Source organism: Dendropsophus ebraccatus, chromosome 6 (genome assembly GCF_027789765.1).
Source record: "Dendropsophus ebraccatus isolate aDenEbr1 chromosome 6, aDenEbr1.pat, whole genome shotgun sequence".
Classification (NCBI taxonomy): domain Eukaryota; kingdom Metazoa; phylum Chordata; class Amphibia; order Anura; family Hylidae; genus Dendropsophus; species Dendropsophus ebraccatus.
In genome coordinates this window covers 76,681,262-76,694,462 of record NC_091459.1, presented here as the reverse complement: position 1 = coordinate 76,694,462, position 13,201 = coordinate 76,681,262, and the positions used below count along the sequence as shown (strand labels likewise).

Here is a 13,201-nt window from a genome sequence, read left to right as displayed (position 1 = left end):
GGAAATCACACTATTCATGGATTTCAGAGTATATGCTGGCCTGCAAGAGAACACTTACCCTACCAAGATGTTAGGCAGTTATGGTTACCACAATATGCCACTGTCTGTATGTAAGAAATGCAGTGAACGTGGATTACACTATAACCACATAGATCATTTAGCCCAGGGATGGGGAACCTTTGGTCCTCAAGCTGTTGCAAAACTACAATTCCCATCATGCCTGGACAGCCAAAGCAAAGCTTCGGCTGTCCAGGCATGATAGGAATTGTAGTTTGCAATAGCTGGAGGGCCAAAGGTTGCCAATCCCTGATTTAGTCTGTACAGTAACTATACAAGAAAGCAAGTGACAGGATAAAACGCAACATATATCTTGTATCATAAAGTGAGAGATATTAATGTAATGTATTACACAGAACATGATGTGAAAATAATGGAGATTAACAGTTCTTGAATTCTGGCAAAGCAAATAAATTACATTTTCTGTACTCAATGGCTTAAAGTGTAAAGGAAGTTAAGAAATATTTAGTGTCCATTTGGATGGTCCTTGTTTCTGCCAGTTGATTATTTCAGCTGTCATACATATTAAAAAAATTCTTTTCAGGTCCAAGTTTCCATGGGCACAATAGCCTCCTTAGTTCCCACAGAAGGTAAAAGATTTTCTCCAGAAAGGAACAAGAAAGGTAGTTGAACCACAAATCCACGGATTCTCTGCACTTCTTCCTGTGCTTTGACACGATCCTGTGTGGCCAGTGCTGGCTTGGCAAGGTAATCGGGAAGGTGGAAATAGTATTGGACTTCGTCACTTGGAAGACATCGGAACACCTAGTTTGCCAACACAAAGGTATCATATGAGTCTCTATATGTATCAAATGAAATGAACAATGCATTTTGTAACCAAGCATGATATTCTTTACAGGAAACAGATAACTGATCTTAGGGAGACCAGCTAAAGAAAACACTGTCTGCTGCCAGTTAAAGTGCTCAATACAATGAAATGCTAGGTGCATCGTTCCCTGAGAAATATAAATATGCAAAAAGAGCCCGTGCAGCATCATTTAAGAGTCTCAAAGCTCAGGACTAGCCAGATATCTAAAAGGGTCAGCAGTTTGGAACATTAATTGTAGCTACAAGATTCCCTTTAAGCGTAATTTATTTTAGATATTTCTGTTTACTTCCTTGTTTTTTGTAACTCTACTGTGTATATTGTCACACACTTGTTGCTTTGCAATTAGCTTTATTACTACAATGGTTTGACCACATTTAACACATTTTTCAAAGCACTGCAGTGTATACAGTATAACATATCACTTACTAACACAAGGAGCTTTCTCTGCTCAGTGACTGTACCTATATGCAGCCGGATGGTTTATCCCTCCATACATGGCTGTCCATAGAGGAGCACATGACAATATACTGTATGTCACTGATCCTCCCCTCCACCAATGCACCTTTATGATTGAAAGCAGTGTACTGCTATGGCGGAAACACAGTAACATGTATTGGCCGCAGGTATGGTATAAGGCAGTGCTTCTCAACAGTGAGGCGCCCCTTAGTTGTTGGTGAGGCCCAGCTGGGGAGACAGTTTTCATAAAAGTAACTGTGATCTGCTCAGTCCTTTTGCTGTTTGCAAAAATCTCCATTTTAGCAACATTATTAATATATTTTGTACTTGCTTTATCAGCATATAGAGCTTGGGAGATGGGTGAAAGGTAGCCCTAGCATTATTTTTAGCCTTTGAATGGACTTTCACCACAGATTATGAGGCCCAGACACCCTCTTGGTCAGTCTGGTGAGGCCCAGGCATTGCCTTGGTCTGTTGGGTGAGGCTCTAGTAGAAAAAGTTTGAGAAACACTGGTATAAGGCATCCACCTGCATACAGGAATGGGCACAGAGTGGGGGCAGAGCTGCATTATTACAATGAATAGGGCTACAGTAAAGGCTCCCTTTATAGTATGTATAGTAAGTCATCTGTTATTATATCTATCTAACATAGAAAGAAGTTATATGAGGCCAGAGACTAACAACATGGACTAGCATAATTATGGCAAAGCGGTTGCTTCCTTACATATATGTATTTGATTTGTTATATGCACTTCAGTGATTGGAAAACATAAATGTAAAAAATGGCTTTAAGTAATCTATACTTAATCACACAGCTATTGTGTGTGGCCATATTTATTCTTGCATCATAGAATCCATCAAAAAAATTAAAGCTATTAGCTACTGCCCATATGTCTGGGAAGTTAAGTTATGCCCACCGCCATTAAATGCCAAGTTTATATCTATATGTTAGCATTTTAACAGAGTAAAGAATACAGTGTCTAGCACACAAACACAACACTGTAGTACATTACAAAAACGTTTGTTATGAAAAGAGAAATGGATGATTAGAAGTATGCCAAATTAACTGGCAACCTATACTATATCCTGACTATATCTTACAACATCATTGGAAAAGACAAGCACCATAAATTATACCCACTTTGTCAAATATGGTAGTGTTGCGAGCAGTTGTGGCCACCCACACCTCTTTGAAAAAATTGTCACTAACAGGGTCCTGGATGTTGATAGATGGATCATTTAGGCAACCAAGGAGAAGCCTGGAAGAGAAGATAATACTGAATGAGATCAAAGTCATCTTATGAGCAGTTACGGCTGATAGAATATAGGACTTTGTAAACTTTCCACCTTTGTGTACTTCCTTGGCAACCATTGCTGCATAGGAAAGTGAAAGAACAGCAATTCTGTGTGTCTAATGAGGATTTTGGTTTTCTAGGCATAGCTTCAGATGACAGTCATTAGTCAATATAAATCTTATACCATAAGTGTCTAAGAAACTGTGAAAGTGTCAGGGCAAGAGAGGTTTATAGAGTGTTCATATTATTGCCTTCGACTTGGTCTACCTGAAGCAATGCATCCGAAGTGACAGGGCAAATTTCCCAGCTTCATAAGCCTCCCCATCCATGACCGAGGGAACAGTCTCTGTGTCTTGAATAATAACAGCCATCTCACTGTCACGCTTCCCCATCATGCTGCGGTCATTAATATTAGCTGAACCTGAAAGGATGAAGGAAAATGATGAATTGTCTTATTAGCAGAGCAGTAATCGCGTAAGAATGCAATTCTAGGGACAATGTGTCAGTGCCTATATAACAAACTGTGCTGATCCCAACACGCACCATCAGTTTTACAACACAGCAACGTCATAGGTTGAACATGATGATGGGACTTTGAAAACCTCAGGTCACTGGAACCAGTGTAGAGGATTAGTAAGTGCTAAATGTTTTTTAAAAACCATGAGCAGAATTTTTTCTCTCTTGGTAACTGCATATACTTCCTGCTGCTGGGTAAGTTAACAATATTTGCCTGTTTTGCATTTAAGGGCAAACGGTAAAAGGCTATTTATTATTATTATTTATTTATAAAGCGCACTTAATTCCAGAGCACTATACAGGCGACAAGGGTAACAAACAAGAACATTACAAGATCAAAACACATTACATGAAGGCCAGGGGGGTAACTAGAAATGGCTGGGCCCCATAGCAAACTATAGCCCCCCCCCCCCCGACTGACCACTAAACGGTCAAGTGAAGTCATAACTACATAACTGCTAGCTCTGGGCAGGAGTACTTGCAGTTAAAGGGACATTTGCAAAACCCAGGAGACCAGCAGGGCCACCCGGTGCTGCAAATGATGACGGCTCAGGGGGCCCAGTGTATTGCAGGAGCAGGCCATGGGGCCCCCTGATGCGGCGGGCCCCATAGCAGCCGCTATGGCTGCTTTAGTGGTAGTTACGCCCCTGATGAAGGCAGATGGCAGACTGATACATGGGGAAAAGGAACCTGCCTGCGAGGCTATTCATAGGTCAGTCATTTTTCAGTGATAAACTAGCACACAGACTTTGTAGACAATAATTGCTACGGTTCTGAAATATGTCCATGTACAGGAAGAGATGCAATAGAGTGCATGAATTAAGAGAAAATACAGACAATATGAATACCACCATGATTGTACAGTTTGCACACCAAGCCCTAGCTGAAAACGCTGCTGGAAAAGCTGGGTTCACACCATATTTTTGCATCCTGTTGAAACCAATTTCTAAAAGCTAAATAATATGATGTTTTATTTATAGGAAACAGCTATTAATACCAACACAATGACTTTTAGGAATGGCGTCTTTTTTGTCCTTGTCCTTTTTTAATAGTACCATATGGGTATGCACCCCTCTGACTAATGGATTAGATGCCACAGCCTCTATTATCCACTACATTGAGGGTATTAACACAGGTGATACCCAATGGAAAACTCCTGAGCCACCTATTGAAGAGCAGCCACCTGCCATGTATGGATTGGGCTCAGCTCCTGACCAAGCTCCATAGTCCATGACCCAACAAGTGACTGTAAAGACAAGTGAAAAGCATGCTTTTTTTTTCTTCTTTAAAGGAATTCCCATGAACACAGAGTATCATCAATCACATGATAGGTGATAAGTTGAATAATAAATGGGACCCCTATGATTGCTACAATGGCTGTCAGCACTCCGCTATCTGTCAGTCCCACAGAGTTACATAGGGCAGCACTGTAAATGTCTGATCACTGCCTTATGCAAACAGTGGATAAGGGACCCATGCACTTATGATTGTAGGGGTCCTAGCATTGGGCCCCAGCAATCAGACATGTATTACTTATCCATAATGTTTCCTGTGAGAAAATTGCTTTAACACATGTTTAGGTTTTAAAGCCCATAGAAGTAATTTATTGAGCGAGTCGGGTCCTTCATACATATCTACGGCCATAAAAAAAAGCCTTCTGCTGTTTAATTGTATAATCTTCGTCTTCCTCCTATTACATTATTATAGAACTATTCTGAAGCAGTCACCTTAGGACAAGCAGTAGATGCAATTGTTACAGTGTATAATTATTTTTTACAGTTCATTCTTCGCTAATCTTTTCTTTTTGCCACAGACTGGTTTAATGGTGTGTATTAGATGGCGCTATAGGTCGGTGATTTGTGAGGAGTTAAAAGGAGCTTTATTGGCCATGCTGCATTCTGCCCAATCCTACTAAAACTGAAGGAGAATGAGTTCTATGCAGCTGCTGATATGAAATAATACAAAACAGCTTGCAGATAGAATATGCATCTGTTTTCTATAATCCCACGTGTTAACTATGGTTATAAGGTAGATCTTACGCAAATGGTGGCCATATGCTCAGTTCTAGCAAAGGTTGTATCACGTGCTAATTTCATTTGGATTTTATTGGCCACATTATGGATTTCAATCATGTATTCTTTAATGTGATTGGTTAACAATGTTAAGAACAGAAGCAAGACACAAGTCTTAAAATGTTTGCCTTCATTGTAATAAAGGATTTTAGGTCATAAAAATTACTTTATTATGATGTAATAAAGCAGAATTCAGCACCAGAGAAGTGGCCCAATGCCATATCCTAGTATTTCTTCCATTGTCAGGCCACGTTCACACAATGTTTTTTGATTAAATAATGGCAGTAGTTGCAGGTTTGCAACAACAGCCATTGTTTAATCACATTAACTCCTATGGAATCCCGGCCGCAGTGTATACACACTACAGTCTGGATTCCATGCGGCCGTACGGAAAACTTATATGTCTATTTTGTGTGGCCGCTATTCAAAATAAGACTATGCAAACAATGTAAAGTGTGGCTTTGGCCGTACTTTACATTGTGTGCTATGGCTAATTGAAATGTGGACACACCCGAATGTGCCAGTATTCCAATGAAAAAATAAGTGATGTTAACCAGGACGGTATTGCAGTACTGACTGGGTTGAACATCTCAGACAGCGGCCATTCTGTGACACAGCCGTTGATTTGCCATGTGTGAACATGGCCTCAATCTGGGTTTTAAATAAACTTAATATTTAATTCCTGTTTAGTTTTTTCTAGTGGAAAACATAACACAAAAAGTGAAGGAACTTTGACAACAATCTCAGACATTAAAGAAAAGCTTTTTCCCAGTAATTGAAGCACATTACAAAGTTATATAACTCTGTAATATGCTTCAATCACCTCTCTGCCTCCCTTCCCTGTCTTTTCCCCCCTCCACCCCCCAGCAGGAAGTGTCCTGACTCACACAGACCTGATTACTGTCGTCACCGTCACCAAGCTCTTCTCTCAGCTCCTTCTCCTGTTACACTAGCCTCCCCCCTCCCCTGCCTTGTCAGGTGACAGGCTTGCTCAGCTCCCATTGGCTTAACAACTGCAAGCCATCACTTGTCACATGTCATGCTTATCTTCCCTCAGACTGACTCCGGCACTTAGGCAGCTCCCCCCTCCCCTCATACCCTCTCTCCTGCTGCCATGGACTCAGTGAAAGAGTCATGTCACTAGAGAAGATAAGCCGAGGAAGCAGAGTCACCTGACAAGGAGGGGAGGGGGAGGCTGGTGTAACAGGACCTAGAGCAGCCCTCCTGCTGATGACTCATCCTCACAAGAAGGAGCTGCCTGGTGACGGTGACGACAGTAATCAGGTCTGTGTGAGTCAGGACACTTCCTGGTGGGGGGTGGAGGGGGGAAAAGACAGGGAAGGGAGGCTGATAGGTGATTGAGGCATATTACAGAGTTATATAACTTTGTAATGTGCTTCAATTACTGGGAAAGTTTTTCATGGCACTTGTCCTTTAATGGCTTCTGGTTTGAATGCTTGTTTAATACCGCTTTAAGACCACTGAAAACAGTCATGTGTCCCTAACATTTAAAGGAGAAGTCCGGCCAAAATTAATTTTTGATATGTTGTTACTTATGAAAAGTTATACAAATTTCTAATGTACATTAATTATGGAAAATGCACATATAGGGCTATTTTTCTTAATTTAGTAGATCAGGATGTGTTAGAATTCTCTCAGATCCAGTGACGTCACGATGAAAGGTGTAATTCCTATGGAGTGTCCAGCAGGGGGCGCTCTCTATATAGAAGTCTATAGGACTTTATTGTTTCTGTGGATTTCTATGTAATGTAATGTAGTGTAGTGTACAGTGCTTTATTGAATTAATACATCTATGGAATACTTTGTGGAGCAAGTGTCCCTGCTCCCCAAAGTATTGCATAAATGTATTCATTCAATACATTAGGATATCACAGTAAGCCCGCCACATGCCGATCCGCCGCATTCCCGCCTATATACACTGAACTACAGCTCCCATCATCTGGATGGGAGCTGTAGCTGGGTAATGGATATCACTTGCCTGCGATGCCACTGCTTATGCCGCCGGGCGCAGGGGGAAGCCGCTCAGTACACAGGAGCGCTCCCCCCTCCTCCTCCTTCCGGGAACCTTCTCCCTTTAGCACTGCTGACTCCCCGCCTGGCCGCCGCTCTCCCCCCACACATACCGGCTCCCGATGCATCAGCGCGGACACCAGGAAGCATCGGGAGCCGGTATATAAGAGCGGAGAGCGGCGGCCAGGCAGGGAGTCAGCAGTGGTATAGGGGGAAGGTATCCCGGAAGAAGGAGGAGGAGGGGGGAGCGCTCCTGTGTACTGAGCGGCTGGGCCCGGCGGCATAAGCAGTGGCATCGCAGGCAAGTGATATCCATTACCCAGCTACAGCTCCCATTACCTGTTCATACTATAAGCAGATGATGGGAGCTGTAGTTCAGTGTATATGCAGGGGATCGGCGGGAATGCGGCGGATCGGCGGGCTTACTGTGATATCCTAATGTATTGAATGAATACATTTATGCAATACTTTGAGGAGCAGGGACACTTGCTCCCCAAAGTATTCCATAGATGTATTCATTCGATAAAGCATACTGTACACTACACTACATTACATAGAAATCCATAGAAACAATAAAGTCCCATAGACTTCTATATAGAGAGCGCCCCCTGCTGGACACTCTATAGGAATTACACCTTTCGTTGTGACGTCACTGGAGAGAATTCTAACACGTCCTGATCTACTAAATTAAGGGAAATAGCCCTATATGTGCATTTCCCATAATTAATGTACATTAGAAATTTGTATAACTTTTCATAAGTAACATATAAAAAATCAATTTTGGCCGGACTTCTCCTTTAAAATAAAAACCTTTGGACATGTCACAGACATTTTAAAAAGTTATGATTGTTGGGGCCTGAGTTTTCAGACCCTCATCTATCATTAGAATGAGCTAAGTGAAGCAGCTGTGTACTGCAGCATATGGGTTCTATAGGCTGTAGAATCCAAATACTTAGACCGTGACCAAATCAAAATGTCTATGACACATCCACTTTTTTTCATATAAGGGCACTTTTAATGAATTTCTCTTACACAGAAGTCTCACAAGATTATTTAGGATACTTGTATTATGGTGTTACTAGAAATCTGCGTCTATTTTCAATTATTAGGAATATTTGATATCGTGGCAACAGGGCCGGCTTCAGCACAGGGTTTACCTTGGCAAGTGCTAGGGCCCCAGAGAGGTAGAGGGGCCCTGTGTTCTTTATGTTCAGCCCTTTCACTGTAGTGCAGGGTGAGTGGGCTGAACATCAGAAGGAGGAGCAGGACCTGCCAGCATCCTACAGAGATATGAAGGACCTGATCACATGACCAGGTCCTTAATACTAAAGTGTGGAGATCGCCCAGGCAGAGAGGAAGAGGAAAAGAGGGAGAAGACTGAGCTGTAAGTGCTGTTTGTATGTGTGTGTGTCAGTCAGTTAGTGTGTGTGTGTGTGTGTGTCAGTCCGTAAGTAATGTGTGTGTGTGTAAGTCAGTAATGTGTGTGTCATTAAGTGTCTGTGTCAGTAATGTGTGTTTGTGTATGTTAGGGTACTATTACACCAACAGATCTGACGACAGATTATCTGCCAAAGATTTGAAGCCAAACCCAGGAGTGGATTTAAAAAAAGAGGAGAAATCCAGGCTTTCCTTTATGACCTGTTCTCTGTTTATAGTCCGTTCCTGGGTTTGGCTTCAAATCTTTGGCAGATAATCTTTCGTCAGATCTATTGGTATAATAGTACCCTTAGTGTTGTCCCAAGTGAGTGTGCATAGTGGAGGGATGGATGAGTGGCTCAGTCGCCAAAGGGCCTGCAAAAACTTGGAGCAGGCACTGTGGAAATAACAAAATACCATAAACCTGCCTACAGCAAGTCATCCGGTGAGTGACCATATAAGACAAGTAAATTGAGGCACTAAGAAGCCACTGTCTGATGCTATCCCATCAAAGCAGACCGTGTCAGACAATGTAGGAACATGCTTTCAACTGGTAACATCCAGTTGGCTATTTAGTCTCACATTTTTAAGAAAGAACAACAGATGAATGGTACAGCACAGGAAGGCAGGATAGCCACAGATCCCCTTTAGTACTTTCTAAAATGTTGCCACTGAGAACAGCTACAGTAAGTGACCACAAGTACACATACATGACTTAGGGGGCATTCACATGTTCTGTGGACATTATTCATTATGATGCTGGGAGCTCTGAAACGGTTTCACTTTTCTACTCTACATATCAGTACAGTAGCACACAATTTAAAGAGTTTGGAAGCTTCTGGCATCATAAACTTTTAAAATAAACAGCAGTAGCTGTATTGTATGTACCATGAGGTAATAAATAGCACTTTTTTTGCACTTTGAATCCGCCTGGAAGCTGTTACTTTTTTCTCTTTTTATGGACTTTTGGTTCTTTTTGGATTACGGAACCTGTAACTTTGCTTCATTTCATTACTAACTACATTCTAATGTTGTGAAAGTCTCTTTTGACTAACAGGAGTGCTTTGGTCTTTATACAATTCTATGTAATAATGTAGCTTAACAGACACCTACAGCTATCTCTCACCCAGTGTAGTAGTATCAACACTGACAGCCACAGCACCTGACCCACATTCTACTTTAATGCATGCAAATTAGGCCAGCATTATTAATTTTTCACAAAACCTACAAGCACTTTCAGATTTTTTTTTTTTTTTTAAATCAGAAATGCCTGACACTAGCAAACCCGAAAAAACCCTTAAAAGCAATGACTGGTAAAGTGATTAATATTTATTACCTTTTCAAAATGGCCCCGATCAAGGGCTGGGATGTACAAGGCAGCAAGCAAACAGTAAGATGCGGAAGATGCTATCTAAGTCAGAGCTCCTCAATTCCAGTCCTCATGACCATGAACAGGTCATGTTTTGAGGTGATATAATTATCCTCAGCACATCAGGTATTATCACAGGTGGCCTTTGTGTGGGACATCCTCAAAACATGACATATTGGTGAGGCTTAAGGACTGGAATTAAGAAGTGCTGCTCTAGATGACTGGGCATGTATGTAGACTGCTAGCTGGTAAAAAAAAGTTGTCTGGACGCTATTTTTTAAATCATGTGGATGGCCAGAAGCATATACGTTGTTTACATTGTTACCGAAAGAGATGGCATCAGAACACACTATGGAAGATGAAAATGAGATTGAGGTAGTATGATGCCCTCAGCAACATACAGCACTTTTACACAGACCACCTACCAAAACATTATTATTATTATTGACATCAGTGCCAACTTCTAATATATTTTAGAGTTGGTATGAAAAATAAAATGGATTTAATACTTCTGCCGATGTATCCCCAATGTAACAAAATCTTGTTTTGTAACAAAAGCAGTTTTGAGAGGAATTGCAGACACTGCAGTATACAGTATGCACCATATGCTAACCTACAAGGGATATACCCCAAAAAAAAACGCTGGACAAAATGTGGCAGAAATACATATATGCAAACTTTATTTTAATAAGTACATCAAATACAAAGATAAAAAATATATATATTTTTATCAATAGGAGATACTGCACAAATTCCCCCAAAAGGATGGGTAAAAGCTAGAGATGGGCAAACCGGGTTCGGGTCCATCCGAACCCGAACGTTCGATATTTGATTAGCGGTAACTGCTGAACTTGGATAAAGCTCTAAGGTTGTCCGGAAAACATGGATACAGCCAATGACTATATCCATGTTTTCCACATAGCCTTAGGGCTTTATCCAACTTCAGCAGCCACCGCTAATCAAATGCAGAAAGTTTGGGTTCGGATGGACTTGAGCATGCTTCAGGTTCTCTAGTGGTAGCAAATAGGTACTATACAGCATAACCTCTAAGAATAGATGGAGTAACAGAACACAATTTGCACAGTGTGTGGTGGTCCTATACTAAGGGTACATGGATATATACTTTTGTGAGTATATTTATTGACTTTTTTTTGTTTTGTTTGTGGGGTGTTCTTGCTTTTTTCTGTGCAGCCTCTGCAGCACACACATGTATTGGCTTTAAGCTATATGTGCCTAATACTATTGCACTTTAGGCCCAGTATCTTATTATGTAAATTGTGTTCTGTTACTCCATCTATTCTTAGAGGTTATACTGTATAGTGCCTATTTACTATGACCCACTCCTTTGGGGGAATTTGTGCAGTATCTCCTACTGTAAAAAAATATATACATATTTTTATCTTTGTATTCGATATACTTAATAAAATTAAGTGTGTATATATGTATTTCTGCAACATTTAGTCTGGCATTTGTCTTTGGGTATATCCCTTGTAGGTTAGCGTGTGAGCACTGAAGGAAACAGACCCTAAAAGTTAGGCTATATTGTAGGTATAGTAATGGCACTATATGGTAAAATACAGTTCTCAGCTACACCTTTTAGTACATTAAGAAAAATAATTGTATCTTTTTCAGCATTTTCTGAGGTGTGCTATATTGATATTTGAAAACCTCCAAGCATCAGACATATTTCCCTACAAGTAAGTATGTCATTAGCTGGCTAAATATAATTATTAATGGGTGAACATAAATCATTTATATTCTAAGGTCTCTACATTAAAATGAATATTTTTTTTAGGAAACATGTTTCTGCAGTGTGTACAATGCCAAAATTTTTTTTCAAAGCACTCTGTGTTCTTCAAAGAACAGATAACAGGTTTGTCAAGTTTAATTGCTAAACTTGACTTTGATTCAAGACAGATGGGCTACATTTTGACAGCTAGCCCACTCTTGACGCATGCTCGATTTTCTGCAAAATGCAGTAAACTTATGGAAACGGTTTATTCTAACAGTTACACAATTTCGAGCCTAAATCCTTGAGGTGATGTTTAAGTATTATCAGAGCAAATATACAGTATACTTATAGCCAAGATAATCAACCAGTCAAAGCATGTAGATTTGGATACGGTTCCAGCAAATACCATGTGGCTCTCAGTCGCATACTTTTCACATACTGATAATTCTGAAATTATAATTTTATGCATTTTTAACATTAGTAAAAGGCAACAATTTAATTCTCCATATCTAAATGATGTTCCTGATTGATTTCATAAATACTAATGGTGCCGGGGTCTACTAGCTTTACAGTTCCTTTATAGTACATGCACAAATGCTATATACTGTATACTGGCAGACATAAGGTTAATAATAAGTACTCTCTGATACTATAGCTTTGTCATTAAGAAATTTACCTCCCACTGCAATTTAGCACCCACCCAGGTAAGTTGTAACTAGGATTTAGATATGGCGTTTATAAAGCATTGGCCATAACTACATACATAAAGTCCAACATATCTAAAATTTCAACTACCGTATTTTTCGCTTTATAAGACGCACTTTTTTTCCTCCCAAAGTGGGAGGAAAAACCAAGTGCGTCCTATAAAGCGAAGACGGCTCCCAAGCAGTGCTGAGCACCGCAAGGAAGCCGTCCCGCCCGCCCCCTGTATTGCCGCTCACTATGCATATGCATAGTGAGCGGCCCAGAGTGATCCTCTCGCCCGCCCAGCCCGCCCCTTCTATCGCCGCTCAGCTGAGCCGATCAGAAGCCCGGGAAAGTGCAATGAGCAGCACTTTCCTGGGCTCCTGATCGGCTAAGCGGCGATGGAGGGGGCGGGCTGGGCGGGCAGAGGGGATCGCTGTCCTACTCACCTGTCCGCCAGCACCAGCAGCTCCTCTCCCGACACTCGGGTCTCCCGTCATCCTCCGGCACAGGCAGCGGGGAACAGAGACGCTGCCTGTGTCCCGGAAGTGTTCTGCAGCGGCTGCAGGACACTTCTGGCACAGGCAGTCTCTCTGTACCCCACTGCCTGTGCCGGAGGATGACGGGAGACCCGAGTGTCGGGAGAGGAGCTGCTGGTGTCGGCGGACAGGTGAGTAACCTGTTTGTTGTTTTTCTGGTCGCAGGGGGCATTGGCTACTGTATGGGGGCATTTGCTACTATGGG

General features: G+C 41.4%; 1 protein-coding gene across 4 annotated transcripts in view; it reads right to left on the bottom strand.

Annotated features, from left to right (window-relative positions):
* Positions 1-250: 250 nt before the first annotated feature.
* The window catches only part of PLD1 (phospholipase D1), a 135,223-nt gene continuing 122,272 nt past the window's right edge, over positions 251-13,201 (bottom strand). For 3 of the 4 annotated variants that reach the window (XM_069975187.1, XM_069975186.1, XM_069975185.1), the window contains 3 exons: positions 2,905-3,058; positions 2,484-2,601; positions 251-822 (listed from right to left, as the gene is read on the bottom strand). In XM_069975187.1, the coding sequence (XP_069831288.1) occupies positions 598-822; positions 2,484-2,601; positions 2,905-3,058 (497 nt within the window). In that variant the 3' untranslated portion in view covers positions 251-597. The remainder of the gene's footprint in view (positions 823-2,483; positions 2,602-2,904; positions 3,059-13,201) is intronic. The other variant, XM_069975188.1, reaches the window with a different exon arrangement.